General features: G+C 38.7%; 1 protein-coding gene across 1 annotated transcript; it reads right to left on the bottom strand.

Moving 5' to 3' along the window:
• Nucleotides 1-6,827: 6,827 nt before the first annotated feature.
• On the bottom strand, nt 6,828-21,694 carry LOC131786617 (tetratricopeptide repeat protein 28-like). Its single transcript, XM_066164298.1, has 13 exons — nt 21,577-21,694; nt 20,660-20,733; nt 19,383-19,448; nt 15,591-15,659; nt 15,306-15,371; nt 13,960-14,121; nt 13,618-13,695; nt 12,822-12,889; nt 12,322-12,381; nt 10,489-10,894; nt 8,975-9,768; nt 7,247-8,734; nt 6,828-6,949 (listed from the first exon to the last, which is right to left on the bottom strand). Exons 4-12 carry the CDS (start codon nt 15,655-15,657, stop codon nt 7,259-7,261), a joined length of 3,177 nt encoding a protein of 1,058 aa, XP_066020395.1. The 5' UTR covers nt 15,658-15,659; nt 19,383-19,448; nt 20,660-20,733; nt 21,577-21,694; the 3' UTR covers nt 6,828-6,949; nt 7,247-7,258.
• Nucleotides 21,695-21,841: the final 147 nt, after the last annotated feature.

The raw sequence follows: 21,841 nt of genomic DNA, 5'->3' as shown, positions 1-21,841 counted from the left end.
CACATGATTTTTTAGATTATGTTTAATGTTATCTGGTTTAGGGAATTTTGTGGTTGATTGTCATATATAGAGTACGAGCAGTAGTTCAGTGTTCGCTAATGTAGCAAACAAACAAAGTAACGTTGGGATAAGAAGGCATTACAATTGAAATGATCATGCTATTACATTTGACAAGGTGGATGATGTCATGTGTTTTAAACGTCTATCATTTTTGTTTCTGGTTCAAAAGAAAAGGTTGGAAGTAAATGTGGGTGAAAAGTGAAATTTACTGTCTTTCGTTGTAAATATTAGAAAATCAAGGCAATACTGTCTTAATGAAAACATTAACGATTCCTTCTTTATCAAATGAGACAAACGGGAACGAGTTTTAAGTGATATAATTAAGCCAAGCCTGCCACCGTCATTTTGGATCTCCGCCTGGGTAGATTTAAGTCACGTGCTAGGCAACGTATAATCAATAACAAGATAAAATTTCATTTCAGGCCTAGTTATCAATTTCGTGGTGTGTAACTTTGGCATCTTAGTATGTTGTATGTATGTTGAATCTTCAAATTGTCTTAAAAACTTAAAAGAAAATTTTTCTTTAAAAATTCACTGAAATCGGTAGCTAAAATTGTTTGTTTAGGTGTTATCTGATTTTCGTGTTAACTTGTTATTTCGTCAGTCGCCGGCATCTTCTGTTGCTTCACACAGGAAAAACACACGCGACGAAACGTAATGATCAATTTTGTCCTCAATCTCACGCTATAACAGAAAAAGCTTTTGAACATCTGTAAACTCCGAGCGCTTCGCAGTAAGTGATATTTTCAATGAATCTTCGGATTGTTTTCAAGTTCAAGGATTGTAAATTACAATTTTATGAAAAACGAAGGTTGTTCTGTTATTTCAGTATGAATCCTTGCATGCCTGCCAGTCGCTGGCGCCGCTTGTTGAAACTAAAACGAAAAAAAAAAACTCTTTTAAGATTATCATTGGCTTCTTTTTCACCCCACCACTATTCTTAGTAACAAAGGTCGCCATTTCGTCTGTTTATTGCTCGCCAAAAACTATAAAATGCACTCAAAAGCCTAAAATCTAAAAAAAGTTTACAGGAATCGACCAATCGAGCGAGCGAGCGAGCGAGCGAATTCCATTCCCCACATCGTATCTATAACTCGCTCTTGCGCATGCGCGCAATTTACGAGTTAAAAACGAGTGAGAAAGAGAGAAGCGAGGAAGAAACGAAATTGGAAGAGGGCAAGGACGGCGAAGGCGACAAAATAGCGCAGGAAAGAAACAAAGTTATTAAGGCAGTGAACAGTTCAAACTTATCCTCATCGAAAGCAAAGAAATTTGAAAATTTGTCCAGAATGGACGTTACACAATCTGAGTCGAAGCGAGGTAAAAAGAATGTTGGAAGAAATAAACAATCTTCTTTGGTTCTTAGAAACAATTCTCTTACCAAAGTCACATCAGGTACCGCCCCAAATGTTAGTCCCTACCTTAAAAAGGTGATTAGAGCTTCAAAAGAAAGACAAGACAGTGAATTTAAAGTGAGCAAAACCTCCGATGCCCCAAATAGAAAGAGGAAAGGCGCCCGGAAACGACAACAGGAGCAGAACGACGAGTCGAAGTTCTCTCAGATGGTGTCTACGTACAAGAACAAACTGTTTGGAATGGATAATAATGAATCATCCTTAAAACGCACGCGTTGGTTTCAGTAATCTACCGAAGCTAAATGGATAAATCTTCCTTGGATGAGCAAGACATGTAGTTCAGTGTTGCTTAAACCTTCTGTTGTCCAAATAGGGAAAGGAAAGGACCTTTAATAAAAAAGAGAGAGCAGCCGAACAAAACATAGTTTTCTGAAATTTTGTCCAAGTGTAAGAACAAATTATTTGGAATAGACAACGATAAATCCACTACAGAACTTAAGCGTTGGTTTCAGTAATGCGCGAGAACTCGGGCTAAAATGAGAGTTTTTCCGCCACATGGGCCTTAACCGAAAGTGATCTTTCGCAAGGCGTATGTGTCTCTTCTTGTTCACGCGATGCTTGGTAAAGCTTTTTATGAATTTTTGTGTCCTCTTATTTCAACAAATAAGTAAACAGAACCAAAAACAAATCAATTAATTCGATGTACTTCCCAAAACCTTCCTGCTGCTCCGCGTTTTGTAAATAAAAGTGGTCTGCTTAAACGCTCCGTTTTTGATAAGAACAAAAACAAATGAAAAACGTGAGCGAGAAGTGTGGTGGAAAAGTCGAGTGGAAAGCAGAATCAGGCAAAGTAGGAGTTCGCCGAACGAGCGTTAATGGGTGATCAATCCATCTTCGTAACAGTAGCAGCAAGAACTAAAGTTAAATAGTTTACAATGGTTTGTCTAACATGAACTGAATGCATGCTGACTAAGCGAACGGTAATAATAGTGATTGCACAAGAATACCTCGAAAAATCGGAAAAACTAATAAACGAAGACAGGTATGAAGTAAACAGTCCAATTACAATTGAGATTTTGAACCTTTCAGTGACGTGGGTTAGTCACCAAACACAGCGTTGTTACTGAAAGCTCCATTCTCGAATAATTTCAACGTGCAACTTTTTTTCATGGTTAATAAAAGTTATTCATATCTTCTGCTTTCATGAATAAACACAAACAACCCTAGAAGCTTTTTGGGATCAATATCAGTATCTGGGCAACTGCCCACCTACCCCTCCCCTAACTGGGTTAGGGAAGGGGTAAGTGGGCTACTTGCTAGTAGAGCTCTTTAGCGGTTAGTTTTAATTTCCCAATGGAAACCTCTGGGGAATTCCCTCCCTTGTCTTTGGTAAAAAAAATGCTTACATCTGCACGTGAGACGAAATTTGAGAGAAACAATTCTCAAGTGTATTATCACATGACCTACATTGCGCAAGCTTAAGAGGTCCGGCCGTAAACCAGGAAAAAACGTAAGGATTCATGGGAAATCTGCGAGACATGATGCAAGTGGAATAGGCCTTGTGAAGAAGGAAAACGTGAGTGGGCCGGGTTCAGTTGATTTTACGTGACGCCAAGAAATTAAACGAAAGAATCTTTTCTTTAAGAAGATAGGGATTCTCAAGTGACCGCATCACGTTCAACGATCTGTCGGAAAGTCATTGCTGCACCAGAGTACATGTGTCTTCTCCGCCTTCCTTAAGGGAATCAAAGGTCCTGATCCTATTTCACGCACAACTTTCTGCAAAAGTCTCGCGTCAAGAGTACTTTAAACAGCATTTTACGCGTCACGAACTAATAAGGAGACTAAACTTCAAATCCTTCCACTTGTGGGCAAGGTTGCAAGGAAATCTTTAGGTTTTCAAGAAAAGAAAGAAGACACTCATCAATCATGTATTTGGCGGGGAGGCGAATGACGCCTTGCGCTGGTTATAAATTTACGAAACACGCTTGCCTTTCTGTAAAATTGACGCTTCACATACATTTTGGCCTTGATCGTGCGTCAGTCTAAAACCCCTTGCCACCCTCTTTCTTGTGTAACATAGGTAATTGGCTGTTCAAAGTCAAGCAGTTTTTTTTTAAAAGACTGAAGAGTGGAAAGCAGGTATGGCCTCCTATTCTCCATATTGTTGACTGAACATAACAATTATTAGAGACTTTTGATGTTGCCACTTAATCTGTTGCACGGGCCGAAACATATCCGCAGAAAAAAAAGGAAAAAAAAAAAAAGAAGTCGGCCGTCCGTTCGTGAGATCGCGCGACATCAACTTATATAAATCCGAAGGTCTGAGGTTCGATTCCTCATGGGAACTCTGCCCAAAATTTTTTCATTGTCCTACGCTCGTAGTACTTGACCAGTTTCGATTATAAGGGTCGGGTTTTTTACTAAATGGGTGACGGTATTTGCGAGTTTACTATGACCATGAACTGGGTTACTATGTGACTAGAGTCCTGTATGCTGCCTGAATTTGCATTGTCGAGAGTATATTTATAGCTTATTTCACGGTTGATGAGCGCGTACGATTTTTATTCACAACGAGTGAATAATGACTTATTTATTAAGCGAACAGAACTCAAAGAAAAACATATCTTTATTTTCTCTCAAAGGAAAACAACGCGCGGTCAAGCTGCCTCACAGTTCGAGACTTGCACTGAAATGGCTTCCTTGTAAAATACTTTACAACACACACACACGCACGCACATGTGTGTGTGTGTGTGTGTGTGTGTGTTGCGATAGGAGGAAAAAACAGAGAGACTATAATTTTATACCAAGCCTGTTTGTGATTGCTCTCTTATCAGGGGATTTTGTTAAGTATATTCGTACCATTGTTTACATACTTTACAAGTTTGCATAGTAGGCGTGTCGGTTAATTTCGATGCTTAGTTCAATTGTTACGCAGGAACGCTTTGTTTCTGTGGTGAGGACACGAGTTCATTACGTTTATTGAGTGATGATAATTCGGGTCGGCGGATGATGAGCAATTTTTCTTTGAGGCAGAAGTTGCATCTTTTGTTTGCGCTGTTGTAGGGTGATCTTGATGAAAGGATGCGCCATGAAATAAAGTGGTTAAAGTTATTTTCTTTAAGAGTCCAGATATGTTTGCTGAGTTCGGTAGAGTTTCTGTGTTTTGTGTGTCGGAATGATGCGGTGTGGTTTCTGCATCTAGTCTTGAAGTCGTTTTCTGTAAGTCCGATGTATGTTTCAATGGTGCTCTTGTCCTTACGTGTGACAGTGGCATGGTAGATTAGAGATGATTGGAGGCAGTTTCCGTTAAGTGGGCATGTATTCTTCTATCGGTGCATCTTTTGTGTTGGTGTTATCTGCAGTGTCATTAATATGTTCGGATGAACTTAAAATGCGTTTATGTGTGTATATATATATATATATATATATATATATATTTATATGTATATGTCAGGTACTGAATAATATCTACGAGACATTGAATACAAGAGTGATACAAAGAAAATATATGAATTTCTGAATTTACGTTTGATAAGTTAATTTTCGGCTCTCCCAGGTTAATCCTTGCCTCCAGGATTTTTCCACGGCTTGTTTTTACCTAAAAGGTCTAGTTCTGAATTCGATTTGAAAATGCCACCCTCTTAAACCATTATTATTTCACATCTTGCATGTCACCCAGTCGAGGGTCCTCATAGGGTTAACCGTTAGCCGTAAATCAGTCATAAAACTAGCTGTTGGATGTAAGAATTGATACTTGAAATTTCAACCCTTAGTTGTAGCAAATATTATCCTTAAAAATCTTTCCTTCTTACAAAGTGTTATTTTGTGTTATTCTGAGTTAACTGCAGCAGAAAAATGGCCAAAATTTTAACTGTTAGCCGTAAAAAGTTTTCCTCGGTCGGCCCTCTTCAGTTTTAAGTAAGTTAAGCTGTTTTAGTTAAGTTTGCAATCGTGGAAAAAAAACTCATCAATATTTTCTACACTCGAGGAACCACACCGACCTTGGGTACCTCCCATGAGGAGGACTCTTTCTATAAATGGAATAAAGCATCATCTCCCAAAGTGAAAGGTAATTTTTTTTTTCTTGCCTCTTCAAAGATATATGACAAAACATCATGTCGCCTTACATGCTATAGAAGCGCGTCGCGTGACATCCTGAGGAACGGCTGCCAATGAAACTAGCAGTTATAAAATCTGAAAAAAAATCGAGGTTTGTATCTTATTTAATAACTCTATCCAAGGAAATGGGCAAAAGTTGAGCTAATAAGACATAGGTACGCTCACTTCTTCAAACGACAAGATGTGACAAAACATCACATCTGTCGCATAACGTGCTAAAGAATGTCTGACGCGTGACATCCTAAGAAACGGCAGTCAGTGATCGATACTAACAGTTATAGAAACAGAAAATATCGAAGTTTATCTCTCATTCAATAAATTTATTGAAAGAAATGGGCAAAAGTTATTAAGCGAATAAGACATAGGCGCACTCATTACTTCAAACGACAAGAAATGGCTTATGCAGTTTGATGCAGAAATTTTCTTCCCTTTGTTATTGATTTCCTCTTCTATCCTAACAAAATGCCAAGCGATTTGTTTCATTCTTTGACATTCAAATGTTAGTTTATTGTACTTAGGTAATAAGTAAACAATCTAATCGGAGAAACTAAATAAAATCATTTGGCTCCAACTTTCTAGCTCGTTCTGAGCTTCTTTTGTTGCTTTTTAGGCCAGAAACTAACATTAAAATAAAACTTCTCGTTTTGCCTTTAGACTAGCTCTTAGTTCAAACAATATACTTAAAATACATCGTTCTGCTTGTAAAAAATAACACAATTTATCGCATTCAAAATTTAAGGAGAAATCTCAGAAAATTAACTAATACCAATACTAAATCCTGGCCATTACGGCCAAAATCTGTCATTTTAAGTCCAGATGAACCAAATTCTGATCGGCAGAAACTAACTTTAAGTTCCAATGACTGGGTACAAATCCTCGAAAAGTTGATCACAATTTTCATCTCACATAAACTAAGATAGTCGAGCAATCGGAAAACTGATTATTCTCCAATTTCCATGGAAATTCTCCACACATGCACATGGCTGTAACAGCTTTACATCACTCATGAGACAAAAACCGATTGAGAAAAATCTGTAAAAAAACTGTGGAAAACGTTTTCGAGACGTTTCAACTTCGACATAAACGTAACGCCTTAATCCTCGTAGTGGGTAATACTTAGATTAAAAATAACTTTTTACATAGCTAAAAGAAAGAAAGAAAACAGTAGCTTGAGAAGGATATCAAAAATGAAGCTCGTAAGAGCAGTTCAAACAAGCAAAAAGTCAACTTTTGAATCAAAGGAAATCCGTTCTCTTGTTAAACTTGACTTTCGCAGTCTTTTGGTTCTTCCTGCTTTGAAAATAAGACTCTTGACATAGATTTCATCGGTAGCTTACTGGTTTCTGGTCCAAACATCAGCGTTTTGTTGGTATCCGAAAACTCCCTGGGATTCCAATGCTAACTGCCTGAACTGAAAAATAAAAGAATCTAATCATGAAATATTTCCTCGCACATGAAACGATACATTGCACAAAAGGATTGTTTTAAAAGAAACTTGCTTTTTTACTCCTAATTTTTCCTAAAAAGAATGTTATCATCGTAAACGTGTCCACTTGATTGTAATGCATCTCAATTTGCCGGAGCGAAAAATAAATTCGTAACCCAACTGAAAGGAAAATAACACGCGAGTATCGGTGCTCACATATAGGCAATAATTATGACTTAATGTAACTTTGTATTGAATAGAATGTATGAACAGAATATTTACTTGCTTCAGCTTCTAAATATTATTGAAATCCAGGTTGACGTCGTCACCAATGAGTACAAATGGTGCCCAGTGCATCACCTCCTTGAACTTTTCGATTTCTTTCATACACTTCATGGCCTGATTGAGAGCTTCACTTGCCTTCTTGCCTTTGGAAAGTGCATCGTAGAAGAAACTCATGAACTCCAGGGTTCCCTCGTCGCCAATCGCCCACAAGGTTACCACAGCAGATCTGGCACCGGCAGCCAAAAGGGCACGCGCCATGCCGACCACACCCTCGGCCATGACCTCCCCACAAGCAGTGTGACAGCAGCTAAGTACAACCAGACGTGCTCGCAACCCAGCTTCCATCACATCTTTCATAGTCAGAAGATAGTCTTTCTCTTGCGGCTGAGGGTTTTCTCTTGTGTTGTTTGGTGCCAGGATAACTTCTCCAGTTTCCATTTTACCATGCGCTGCAATATGAACTAACGCCACTGATGATATTCGTTTTAACACTTCATGTTTTGTTGCCACTTCTCCAGTGAGGGGGGAAGCATTAAGGATACGTCCGATCATCTCCACCTCTTTCCTTGCTCCTGGAAGTTGCACCAAAAGATTTCCCTGATAGATGATATGTTTGAAACATGGGTCGCCGACAAGCAATGCACCAGTCTTCATGTGAAAGTCAGCTGGACAATCATGAATTAGTTGCAACGTCGTCAGAGAGGGAAGCACACGAATTCTGAAAGAATCACTCAGATATGATGAGTTCGAGTTCTCCAATGCTGCATAAGGTACAAGACAAAATGGCCCCTCAGGAACGAATGTTAACTCGTTGCCCTCGATCAGATCAGCAATAGGAGTAACGATGATGTCATGCAGCTTCTTTAGAGCACTTGATTGGGAGTGCCTCACATCAACTCGGATCACATCATTGGCCACCTCCTCTTCTGTCGACGAATCAAACGGAGGAGTTTCGATTGTAACAGTATCTCTTGCACCGATCTCCTTCAGAGCAGTTTTGTTCAGTTGCTTTATAAAAACTTCCAATTCATCCTCATACTTATAATTGTTGACGTGTACCTCTCTCATCTGGATATTATCTTCACTGAGGCAAACCCAGAAGTAAACGCATGGTCCATTAATAGCTATAAAAACTGTGCTCAATGGAACCCAACTCAAAGAAACGCACGATGCGCTTTGCGTTGAAGAATCTCCAGGCTGATATTTTGTGGCCATGAGATCTCTCAGAGCTTGAGCACGTCCTTTCTCTGCGGCAAGAAGAGCCTCTACAACTTTACCTTGATTGAGATTAACACGCCACAAACCTCTGTATGCACTTTGGTGCTGATTACGATAGGAAATCGTCCACTGATCGTTGGGTCGAAGACTGGCCCTGATATCATCATATAACTCTACGCTCGAGTGATAATAGTGGATGGCCATCATAAGATTTCCTTGGCACTCAAAACTCCTTCCAAGGGAACAGAGTGAGCACGCCTCACCAGTCTTGTCTCTCACTTCTATGGATATTTCTAAGTGACGCTGATAAGACTCGATTGCCGTTTTCAACTCTCCTTTATGAAGATGAATACTGCCGAGAAGGCAATAACTTCTTCCCTCTCCAGCCTTGTCCCCCACTTCTTTAGCAATTTCTAGATCACGTTGATGGTACTCGATTGCTACTTTGAACTGTCTCAGACTTTTATAAGCGCTGCCGAGACAGCCATAACTTTTGCCCTCTCCAGCCTTGTCTCCCACTTGTTTAGCAATTTCTAGATAACGTTGATAGTACTCGATTGCTGTTTTTAACTGTCGTAGACCTTGATAAGCATTGCCGAGATTGCAATAACTTTTTCCCTCTCCGGCCTTGTCTCCCACTTCTTTAGCAATTTCTAGATGACGTTGATGGTACTTGATGGCTGTTTTGAACTCTCCTAGACCTTGATAAGCGTTGCCGAGATTGCAATAACTTTTTCCCTCTCCGGCCTTGTCTCCCACTTCTTTAGCAATTTCTAGATGACGTTGATGGTACTTGATGGCTGTTTTGAACTCTCCTAGACCGCGATAAGCGTTGCCGAGATTGCCATAACTTATTCCCTCTCCGGCCTTGTCTCCCACTTCTTTAGCAATTTCTAGATCACGTTGATGGTACTTGATGGCTGTTTTGAACTCTCCTAGACCTTGATAAGCGTTGCCGAGATTGCCATAACTTCTTCCCTCTCCGGCCTTGTCTCCCACTTCTTTAGCAATTTCTAGATGACGTTGATGGTACTTGATGGCTGTTTTGAACTCTCCTAGACGATCATAAGCGTTGCCGAGATTGCCATAACTTATTCCCTCTCCGGCCTTGTCTCCCACTTCTTTAGCAATTTCTAGATGACGTTGGTGGTACTTGATGGCTGTTTTGAACTCTCCTAGACCGCGATAAGCGTTGCCGAGATTGCAATAACTTTTTCCCTCTCCGGCCTTGTCTCCCACTTCTTTAGCAATTTCTAGATGACGTTGATGGTACTTGATGGCTGTTTTGAACTCTCCTAGACCTTGATAAGCGTTGCCGAGATTGCCATAACTTCTTCCCTCTCCGGCCTTGTCTCCCACTTCTTTAGCAATTTCTAGATGACGTTGATGGTACTTGATGGCTGTTTTGAACTCTCCTAGACGGCGATAAGCGTTGCCGAGATTGCCATAACTTATTCCCTCTCCGGCCTTGTCTCCCACTTCTTTAGCAATTTCTAGATGACGTTGATGGTACTTGATGGCTGTTTTGAACTCTCCTAGACCTTGATAAGCGTTGCCGAGATTGCCATAACTTATTCCAACTCCGGCCTTGTCTCCCACTTCTTTAGCAATTTCTAGATGACGTTGATGGTACTTGATGGCTGTTTTGAACTCTCCTAGACCTTGATAAGCGTTGCCGAGATTGCCATAACTTTTTCCCTCTCCGGCCTTGTCTCCCACTTCTTTAGCAATTTCTAGATGACGTTGATGGTACTTGATGGCTGTTTTGAACTCTCCTAGACCGCGATAAGCGTTGCCGAGATTGCCATAACTTATTCCCTCTCCGGCCTTGTCTCCCACTTCTTTAGCAATTTCTAGATCACGTTGATGGTACTTGATGGCTGTTTTGAACTCTCCTAGACCTTGATAAGCGTTGCCGAGATTGCCATAACTTCTTCCCTCTCCGGCCTTGTCTCCCACTTCTTTAGCAATTTCTAGATGACGTTGATGGTACTTGATGGCTGTTTTGAACTCTCCTAGACGATCATAAGCGTTGCCGAGATTGCCATAACTTTTTCCCTCTCCGGCCTTGTCTCCCACTTCTTTAGCAATTTCTAGATGACGTTGGTGGTACTTGATGGCTGTTTTGAACTCTCCTAGACCTTGATAAGCGTTGCCGAGATTGCAATAACTTTTTCCCTCTCCGGCCTTGTCTCCCACTTCTTTAGCAATTTCTAGATGACGTTGATGGTACTTGATGGCTGTTTTGAACTCTCCTAGACCTTGATAAGCGTTGCCGAGATTGCCATAACTTCTTCCCTCTCCGGCCTTGTCTCCCACTTCTTTAGCAATTTCTAGATCACGTTGATGGTACTTGATGGCTGTTTTGAACTCTCCTAGACGGCGATAAGCGTTGCCGAGATTGCCATAACTTATTCCCTCTCCGGCCTTGTCTCCCACTTCTTTAGCAATTTCTAGATGACGTTGATGGTACTTGATGGCTGTTTTGAACTCTCCTAGACCTTGATAAGCGTTGCCGAGATTGCCATAACTTATTCCAACTCCGGCCTTGTCTCCCACTTCTTTAGCAATTTCTAGATGACGTTGATGGTACTTGATGGCTGTTTTGAACTCTCCTAGACCTTGATAAGCGTTGCCGAGATTGCAATAACTTTTTCCCTCTCCGGCCTTGTCTCCCACTTCTTTAGCAATTTCTAGATCACGTTGATGGTACTTGATGGCTGTTTTGAACTCTCCTAGACCGCGATAAGCGTTGCCGAGATTGCCATAACTTATTCCCTCTCCGGCCTTGTCTCCCACTTCTTTAGCAATTTCTAGATGACGTTGATGGTACTTGATGGCTGTTTTGAGCTCTCCTAGACCTTGATAAGCGTTGCCGAGATTGCCATAACTTTTTCCCTCTCCGGCCTTGTCTCCCACTTCTTTAGCAATTTCTAGATGACGTTGGTGGTACTTGATGGCTGTTTTGAACTCTCCTAGACCTTGATAAGCGTTGCCGAGATTGCAATAACTTTTTCCCTCTCCGGCCTTGTCTCCCACTTCTTTAGCAATTTCTAGATGACGTTGATGGTACTTGATGGCTGTTTTGAACTCTCCTAGACCGCGATAAGCGTTGCCGAGATTGCCATAACTTATTCCCTCTCCGGCCTTGTCTCCCACTTCTTTAGCAATTTCTAGATCACGTTGATGGTACTTGATGGCTGTTTTGAACTCTCCTAGACCTTGATAAGCGTTGCCGAGATTGCCATAACTTCTTCCCTCTCCGGCCTTGTCTCCCACTTCTTTAGCAATTTCTAGATGACGTTGATGGTACTTGATGGCTGTTTTGAACTCTCCTAGACCTTGATAAGCGTTGCCGAGATTGCCATAACCTATTCCCTCTCCGGCCTTGTCTCCCACTTCTTTAGCAATTTCTAGATGACGTTGATGGTACTTGATGGCTGTTTTGAACTCTCCTAGACGATCATAAGCGTTGCCGAGATTGCCATAACTTTTTCCCTCTCCGGCCTTGTCTCCCACTTCTTTAGCAATTTCTAGATGACGTTGATGGCTGTTTTGAACTCTCCTAGACCTTGATAAGCGTTGCCGAGATTGCCATAACTTATTCCAACTCCGGCCTTGTCTCCCACTTCTTTAGCAATTTCTAGATCACGTTGATGGTACTTGATGGCTGTTTTGAACTCTCCTAGACCTTGATAAGCGTTGCCGAGATTGCAATAACTTTTTCCCTCTCTGGCCTTGTCTCCCACTTCTTTAGCAATTTCTAGACATTTTTGATGGTACTCGATTGCTGTGTGGAACTGTCCAACTTTAAAGTAAGCACATCCCAGACTGGCGTAAGTGTATGCTTTGACTTTTAGTTCAGCATTTGATTTCCTTATTAATTGAAGCAGACTTTTGTTATTGTTGTCAATCTTAAAACGTGTCAAGGGTAGCTAAATCATGAAATGTGTGTTTTAAAAATAACTAGAGTATTGTATAAAACTTTAAAATTGGAGTGATAATTCGAACGTGGGTTTCTTAAAGAGGTTTGATTTCAAGTTATTCAAGAGTGTTAACTAGCTTTGAAGCGCATTTAGTAGTTTAGGTTCGGTCGTCATGGTGATGCTCGTCTGAGGACAAAAATGAGGGGCATTCAGCAGAAATTCTGGGAATTAGTTAATATGGCCTCTTCCTTTAAGTAAAGTTTCGTTGAATAATCGAAAGAACTCCTGAATAATATTTTAGCTTCTTTAAACTGCTCAGTGCAGTATAAGAGAACATCGATTGCATTATGTGTAGAAGAATCTGTCTGGAACGTGTTGATTTTCGCATTGCATCTCGTATCACGTTTATAACATTCGTTAAAGGATACGGCCAATCCCATAAGCAACCAGCTCCTTGCTTCTTTATACCAACAAAGTTCGACACAAGCTCTGGCTCCTGAAAAGGAGAGAATAATTGGTGGTGCGACGTAATTTATCACTGTTGAGGTCTAAACGTATTGGTAAAATCGACTTTATCTGTCATTTTTCTCAGGAAAAATTCTGATAATGAAGGAAATTTTAACTTGTGGAAGAAATGGAAATTAACAATAAGGAGCTAATGCAAAGCGGCTACCAATTAAGGATCACTTGATGATGATAACGATGAATTCATCTCGTGCATTTGTCATTTTAATTTGCTCTAATGTGCTTTCCAGCACTTTTCGGGGAATTTTTCGGGCAGACTGCATTGAGCAGTTTAAAACATTTGAAAGGGAATTTTTCAGGTACCTCCCTGCCTGGTTTTTTACTGTACCTGGCTAAGAGTTACAGAGAGGATACAGGAAACGGGGCTTACGGTTTTCCATCCTTATCCGGGACAAGATTATTAAACCATTTGCAGCTGTTGTAGTTAAGGCGGCAGCACATTATCCTCAGATATCCTAAGACTCTGAGTGTTGACTCCGGTCTAGGGCTTCAACCCTCGACCTCCAGCGCTCTACAACGTCAAACTAACCAGGTGGAGGTATTTAAGGGCTTATTGACATCTTCTTATGTTTTTCACATAACCGACATTGACAAATCAGAGACAATTGACACTTGGAGTCACCTGCCACAAATAAACAAAATTTTATTTCGACGAAATCAGAGAAGAGAACGTTGATGGCTTATGATTGAAAAACCCACCTTTCTTAATAGCTTTGATCAAAACGGGTTCCAATTGAACAGCAACTGTTGCATCATCCAGACATTTCACGTAGTTTGCTGTGAAATTCAATAAGGTTTAAAAAAAATGGTCATCACATGCAATAGCAGCAAAGACGCCTGAAAAAATTACAATTTCATAAATTGCACTCTATTTACGAGGATCATTTCTTTGCTTAATTTTGATCTGCTAAAGGGTGATATCTCTTTCTATGCTCTTTTCTGCAGTTGCTCAATTTTTTCCTTTTCTTGATGCAGATTGTGTATTCCGCTATCTTGTAACGCTGCAGGAGAGATTTATATGTTTAAATATGAAATTGTTACCTAAATGGAAATGAGCTGCTGCCCTGTTGCTGTAAAGCTTGGCGTTCAGCCGTGTATCGTTGCAGTTGACTTGAAGTCCTTCCGTGTAGGAGTTTATCGCGTTATTAGCTTCTCCTTTTCTGTATTCTTTGTTACCTTCCTCGAGACATACTTTCGCTATTCCTAAAAGCATAACGTTTTAGTGTTTGTTTAAAAATATACAGACTATCAGGGGTTTTAGCGGTAGCTTGGCTATAATTAAATCAAGTCTGTTTTGTTTACATTTAGGTCGTGAGACTTTCCAAAAACCCTTTTACACCTGGATTATTTTTTCCAAAATATCAAGTTAGAATGTAAAACCCCATAAGTTATTGAATAAAGCAAAGCAAAGCCAGGATCGAAAAAGGTTAAAACTTGTGAACGTTCTGATAACAAAAAAACATCGTGCTGAGGGCCCGTGTCTATTGAGAACATACTCGTAGAGGCTAACTGGAGAAGTTGATTTGAGAAAGTAACATTTCCCCGCGAAGTGCCATTTCGCCTGTTTTGAAAGTCAGCGGTTCTACATTTTGTTGGTTGGAGGTTTACAACGTGGGCCTGGTGTTGGTATAACTGTGTAAAGAGGCGTAAAATATTTAGAAGACCAAAACAGGCGATACGGCTGAGGCAAAATGCCTCCTCTTCTCTGTAAAATTCTCAAATTGCGTAAAATTTCTGCCAAACTTGTATTGAATAATAAGGGACAAACAGGTGTTAGCGTAACTTTTAGTCAAATACTTTCCTCGTGGCAGCCTCAAAAAGTTATCCGTTGGCAAATTTTTCAATACTCGACTTTGATAGGTCTACTGGTGCCAAAAGCTCTCCCTCGCCGAAAATAACTTTCTCGTTAAAAATGACCAAATTTTGAGTATCTTCAAATTCAGAAGGAAAATACTTCTACTTCGCAAATATCATTCATTTTAGGTGCAAATTATAGCTAAATTTTTAATCTTTAAAACGCCGTGCGTTGATTTAGAAGGAAGCACTTCTAAAACTCAGAAAACTGAGTGTTACAAAGCCTAGTGGGCCAAGTTTGACCCATTCTTCTCTAATTATGGGCTCTTCAAAGCAAAGTCGCGTTCAAATTTGCCGCTTTGTGGCCTATAAATAAGTAATGATGTCTACTCTACGCATTCTGCTCCATCGAATCGAGCAATAAATTATTTTTTCTTTGTTTTTATTTTACTGGTAACAAAGTTTGAAATTTGAAGATCTTTTGCTGCTTCAAAAACTCATTCACAAAACATACGCAATTTTTTATGTAAATATGACAAAAAGACTTCACTGGGAAGTCTTTCAAACAATTTTACTTCACCTGGTTTTCTTACCTCTTAAAGGGTCATTGTATACATCCAGTTCAGCGTCACTTGACGTAACTTGACTTTCCTCTGTCGCTGAAATTACCGAGAAGATATTTCAACTTTGTTAGTGATCACAACTATGTGCAGTTACAACTAGCGTTCTAATACTGGCGTATTTAGTGGATTCCTTAAAACCTTCAAGTCGAAGGGATCCAAAAAATTGAAAAATTGTGTATCAGAATTACGATATAATTAATTCACAAACGGTTCAAAATCACCACAAGGAAGTCTCTCCCTGTTGCTTTTTCTCACCTGTGGCTGGAAACTCATTTTTCAACTCCAGTCCTTCTCCCGTTTTTGGGAGGTTGCTCTCTGCCATAGCTAGAAACAAAATTGAATCGATTGTAATGCGTTACATTGTTTAAAATCAAAAGAGGAGACTCAGATGAAAGTAACCTAAAGAAAACATTTTATATTTAATCATAGAGAAAGAATGAAAATCTCAAAGTTTCCTCCTCTGCTATTGTGATTGCGTGACAGCTCCAGTCAAGTTCTGCAGGTTGTGTCATGTCTATTTTTTCAATTGTTTGTTTGTTTGTTTGTTTTCGTAGTCTCATCTGTTTAAACTTCGTTCCAGGCTGTTCCTTATCAAAATGCGTGAGTTGCAATAAACAAACTAGTTGTACCCAGTAAGCATGGATAAGCAGGGATAAAAAATAATGCAATAAAAGACTCTTTCTCTCATTCCTTCATTTTATCGCGTGTATGGCTGGGAGAATTCGCGAAACTTATCCGAAACTGAAACACCTTTGAGGGTTTGCGTTACCGTCACGAATTCTACCAACACCCCGCGAGCCTATTGCGTTAAGAAACACGTTTATCGACCCTGTTCTTTTACAAAGTGCATGTGTAAAATGTCCCTCAAAGCTATCGAAAAATTGCTGAACAAATTCTTTTTTTTATTAACAGAATTATAAGTTCCAGTCAATAAACTCCTTCATTAATTTTTTTTTAAGGAACCAGGAAATTTAGAATAACTGGAAGAGCTGGTCCCTCTCCAAATTATGTTGGGGAAGGATCCGATTTTTCCATTTCGAATTCAAAAAAGGTACTGAATACAAGATTATTGAGAAGATGGCACTGGAAAGTGTCCTATTCATCAAAACTCAAGAAACTTCATCTACAACAAATTGAAAGCCAAGCGCGACACACAGACTCCAGCATAGCTTAATCTTGTAGGCCATCGAATGAATTCACTGCCAGGCCATATGAGCATTTGGCGGAGGAAGTAGACTGAAAGCGAAATGAAACTTAAAAATTATTTGTGAACGAATTGCTGATCAAAAAAGAATCTTTTGCAATATTATAGTGAATGGGAAATTTCGGACATTTCCCTGAAGCTGCTGACTTGGTCTAGCCCTACAGAACAACTTTCTGCTCCAATAACAGCATTTACTGAGCCAACAGTTTTATCTTTCAGCGTATGATGTAAACACGCAAACAATGTGCCCATTTAGTCTGTAATCGCGCGTGAAGGTATATCTACTAAAACCGAACTCTGACAGATAACCAATCAGAAATGATACTATTAACCACCTTGTAGATACGTAGTTCGAACATTTGAAGACAAACATTTATTCACCGTCGACGATTTCCGTGTCAAGTTTTGCGAGGAGGTGGATTGATGTTCCAAAGCGTTTAAAAAACCAGAATAATTAATCGTGTCGTTGACGAGGTTTCGTTTTCATACATGATCAAGAAATCGTAGTCATCATGGTTCTGGGGTTAAAATTTTCATTTTTCTAGACACATTTTCCCAATTCCTCTGCTATTTATACGTTAAGGTGGGACCGGTGAGCGAGCAGGAAAGCTCTGATCGGTGCTCTGATCGCCTACCCAAGAGTGCAAAATGTGTTTTCTTTCAATTTCCACTTTGATTCCCCACAGAAGGAAAAAAGAAATGCTTGTAGCCTGTTGAATACCTCGTATAACGTCGTAACCAAACAGCATATTTTTGTCCTATGAATAAAAGCTTTTCTAGTATTTCTGGCTAAAACAGAGGTCACAGATTCGTCCTAAATGAAAACAAAACAAAACAAAAATCCCAACGAAACTCGCAGATTCATTTCGTAATTCCATGGTGCATGAATATATTTTGTTATCGTGTGATACATCCTTTGATCTGTTGCTGACGAAGCCTTCGTCACGGTCCCGGCTCAAAATGCAGAGAGGGAAATTGGCCGATGTACAGCCTTCTTAAGCTCACACTTGTTCAGTAATGCACACGCGTATATGAGGTATCAGATAACTGCGCGTCGATACGAATTATACCATTGAGTGTTCATAACACCCTTTACACCTTTAAAGACATAATTCAATTCAAGCGGATAAATTCGTATCCATAGGCTGACATGTATCATCCTTTTTATTCAAAAGATATTGATTGAAAATTTGAATCAAATACAATTTTTAAATAAGAGCATCGAATACAGAGATCTGCTGCACCGTAACCCAGCTCGCCGGAAAACCAATTCAATTTCGGACGTTGTAATGTAACAATTTCTCATTACAAGAACTATTTCCTTTAAAAATTGAATTCAGCTTCACGTGAAAAAAACAATTGGAATAAAAACGGCCCACATGGAAAGTAAAACTGTCATGTTGATAAATTCGGATATAATGACGACCTTGATACCTTTATATGTGAAGATATTAATGGTACATTTACAGCGTGCGGTGGAGATGTCACATTTTGGAAACTGAAAAAATTCTGGTATTTCACCGACAACCATATTACCGTTATTATTACTATACATCGCGAATGTTACGATATCACGAAAAACATAAGGATTGTGTATCTTTTTTTTTTCAACCTCGAGCTTTGTTTCAAACTTCGTTTGTTTTCGAGATATAATAGCTGATTTTGATATTGACGAGAGCTATAATTATATACAGCACGTTATCTAGCTCTGTCACATGCTCATCACGCGCTTCTGCCTCATAATCATCACGTACAGTTAAACCTCTAACTCCCGTGATCTAATTGTTAATTCTCCCCTCTAGCTGCTACATGTTTCCTTTCACAGTAGATACGGAAATTTAGTGTTAGTTCAAAGATAACGAATTCTACCTTGATAAAACTTTGAGTGTTCTCATTACCTGTTTCCTGGGTAATGTATTGATATTACGGGAGTAAGATACAACTTATATCACTTCTTGGAGTTAAAGGTTTTTACGAAATTCAGGTAAAAAAAAATTTTAAAAAAACCAACATGGAAAGTAAATTGTCGCGTTGATAAATCCGGTTATCATGACGACGTTGATACTCTTAAATGTGAAGATATAAAAGGTACATTTACAACGTGCGGTGAAGATGTCACGTTATGGAAACTGAAAAAATTCTGGTATTGCGGCGACAACTAATATTACTGTTATTATTATAAGATATCGTGAATGTTACCATATCAAAAGAAACTTAGGCATTTTGTATATATTTTTTTATTTTTAGTTTTTTTAACATAGGGCTTTGTTTTAAACTTCGTTTGTTTTCGAGATATAATAGCTGGTTTTGATATTGACGAGAGCTATAATTATAAACAGCACGTTATCTAGCTCTGTCACATGCTCATCACGCGCTTCTGCCACATAATCATCACGTACAGTTAAACCTCTAACTCCCGTGATCTAATTGTTAATTCTCCCCTCTAGCTGCTACATGTTTCATTTAAAAGTAGATACAGGAATTTAGTGTTAGTTCAAAGACAACGAATTCTACCTTGATAAAACTTTGAGTGTTCTCATTGCCTGTTTGCTGGATAATATATTGATATTACAGGGATAAGTTACAATTTACATCACTTCTAAGAGTTTAAGGCTTTAGGAAATTGCATCGCGTGCATACTATTTAACCACGAGTCAAATGAGGGAAACCAATGAAATTTATAAGTGTATGTAAGTGAAATATTTTACCTCTGACAACAATAACCCGAGAAAATTCGACTGAAATTAAAAGCCGCAAGAAAATTAAGATTACGATGGTTCATTTTAAATAACTTAACCTTATAAACAGCAATAATCAGTTGCAGAATGAAAATTGGTTTGTACCTGTTAAACTGTCATCCTCTGAATCCTTCTATTCTCCAAACGATGCCATTTGTTAATTCTACATACCTGAAAATATTAAGAATAATATTTTGCTTTATGACAATTTCGATGAAAACATGAAAGATTACATATCCACGAGTTTAAAAGATCTTAAGTCGTGTAATGCCCAGATTCGTGATCAAAACTGCTCTTCTACTTCAAAAAAAATGTTGTGATGGTTTTTTTTTGGTGTTTTATATTCCTTTTATGATTATTACTTGTTTACATGTTTCTCTATGGCGATTAATTCATTTTGTAATTTAAATTTAGCTCTTTCTCTTTAAGTGCGAAACACTCGCAATCCGCAAAATCCCTTTTCTCCTCAGAGCAGGACACATTACACTCTGCCATAGCTGAATCAATAAGGATAAATTCACACCGTGAGTTATATTTTGCCAGTGCAATTTCTCTTCAAGTGATCAACTCGATATATCCCTCGTTAAATGCGCTCTCTCGTGAGATATCGAGAATAATAATCCTATATCTACAAGGAACCATGTATTATTTTGTTTATTTTGCAGACAACTTGAAAGACGACTTTATTCAGGAATGAGAATTTGCCATTTATTCACCAAACCTAATAAAGTGTCGCGAAAGGCGAGTGACGCGCAGTAACTGATTGGCGTCATCAGTCAGCGTATTTTATATAATAAACATTTTTTTAAAGTCATGTTTCCATGAAAAAGCGTTACGATTTTCTCAAATTTTCACCATCACGACTTCATAAAGTTTCTAAAAATAATAACGGTAAGCTTATTTCTTGTAAATAACTCCCGCCAATTCTGCACTTAATATTTTTGCAGTCAAAACGCGTAAGTGTCCGGTGAAATTCAGTGGCGCTCTAGATCTCATTCCGATACAATCAGTTTTGGAATAATAAAATATGTTCCTTCCTAATATGCCAACGATGCTGATTCACAAAATCAAGATGGTTTTGTTCGTATGTAGTCGAGTCCCGAACAAGATTAAATGGACATCCATACCTCAACTGTTTTCGTTCACTGACTTTCTCTCACATGTAAAGAAATTTAGTGTTACATCAAGATACTTCGCTATAAGTGATAACTTTCTCTGTTCGTACACTTTGTAATAACAAGTTGTACATATTCATCACAGGAGGGAGATACAAAGCTAAAGAAATCACACCAATAATATGAATTGTTTATGTATATTTTTTATCCAATTTTCATGTCTTTCGATTACAATATGCTACATATTTCTTCATTATCTTTCCTCACCTGAAGAGTACTTGCAATAAATTTAACTCCAATAAAGTTCTTTTCCAAGAAAAATACTTGACTTCTCGTTGTATCTAGAGAAAAGCAAATTTAAATTGTTTCGCGCATTGGAAAGAATTAAAGCGAATACCATAAGTACTCTTCTTAAAGAAATATAATAAATATGATATGATTTTAAATATTCAAATTCTTTAAAATCTACGTACTCCATGCATCTTTGTGTACAGAAACCCTCTGTGTATCTTACAGGAATTTTATGAATAAATTGTTACTGAACCAGTTGTCTTTAAGTTGGAAGAGAAATCTGAGGCCCTAGCTCTCTGTCTCTCTGAGCTCCAGAATTGTCTGCTGAGTTTGGATGCAATAAGCGAGGCCATAAATAATTGTATAATAGTTCATACAGACAAGTGACGCACTTGATACTGGAATCAGAAATGCCGCAGCTCCGTAGATCCCTCATGGGAAGATAAATGAGCTACCTCAAGGTCTGGTATGTTTATCTACATGTCAGCATTGATATTTTATCTGTCGTTTAACCTGATCTGACGAATAGGTTTTTTTTCGGTGGTCGGTTAAAAATTATTTTTTTCCTTTGTCACGAAAGAGCTTGAAATTTCCTTTCTTTTATTATGTATTTAAGACATGAAAATTTCGACATTAATGATCTTAGCAGTATACAGGATGATCCACTGTATGTCATGGCTCATTAACGAGAAATCTATAGCTATATGTGAGAACTTCAGATCGTAAAATCCGATGGTCTAAGATTCGATTCTGCGTTCGTGACGAGTAAATAAGATCGATATTTCTTTCATTCTTTTGTCTCATGTCTCAAATTATTTCTATCTGTATCTATAGTCAATACCCGTTTATCTCATACACTGCATTAGGTCGCTATTAACTTATTCTGTCCTCACCTTAACTCCTGTGAAAATGTGATTTGCCCCACAAGTGTGCAACAAAATGGTGCACTTGGTAACACGAGCAGTATTGAAGAAGCTGAATATGAGCTCATCGAACTCGAAACAGAAAATCGTGTGTCATTGTTTATTTCGTGATCCATGATTCTATTTTGTAGCTATACTGTTTCACTATTTATACGCCAAGTTTGGACAGGGCCACATATTGCATTTTTTAACTTTTTATTTTCATAGTATAGCAGAATGACATAAACATGCTATT

Source organism: Pocillopora verrucosa, chromosome 3 (assembly GCF_036669915.1).
Source record: "Pocillopora verrucosa isolate sample1 chromosome 3, ASM3666991v2, whole genome shotgun sequence".
NCBI classification, from domain to species: Eukaryota; Metazoa; Cnidaria; class Anthozoa; order Scleractinia; family Pocilloporidae; genus Pocillopora; species Pocillopora verrucosa.
This window is presented reverse-complemented; position numbering and strand designations above follow the sequence as displayed.

Excerpts from the sequence above, each read along its gene's own strand:
- LOC131786617 (XM_066164298.1), bottom strand. The coding sequence starts at position 15,657 with ATGGCAGAGAGCAACCTCCCAAAAACGGGAGAAGGACTGGAGTTGAAA. Across the intron at positions 12,382-12,821 it reads GGTTGCTTATGGGATTGGCC|ATTGACAACAATAACAAAAG; the intron begins GTATCCTTTAAC and ends ACACGTTTTAAG. Across the intron at positions 10,895-12,321 it reads AATCAAATGCTGAACTAAAA|GCCGGAGAGGGAATAAGTTA; the intron begins GTCAAAGCATAC and ends GTGGGAGACAAG.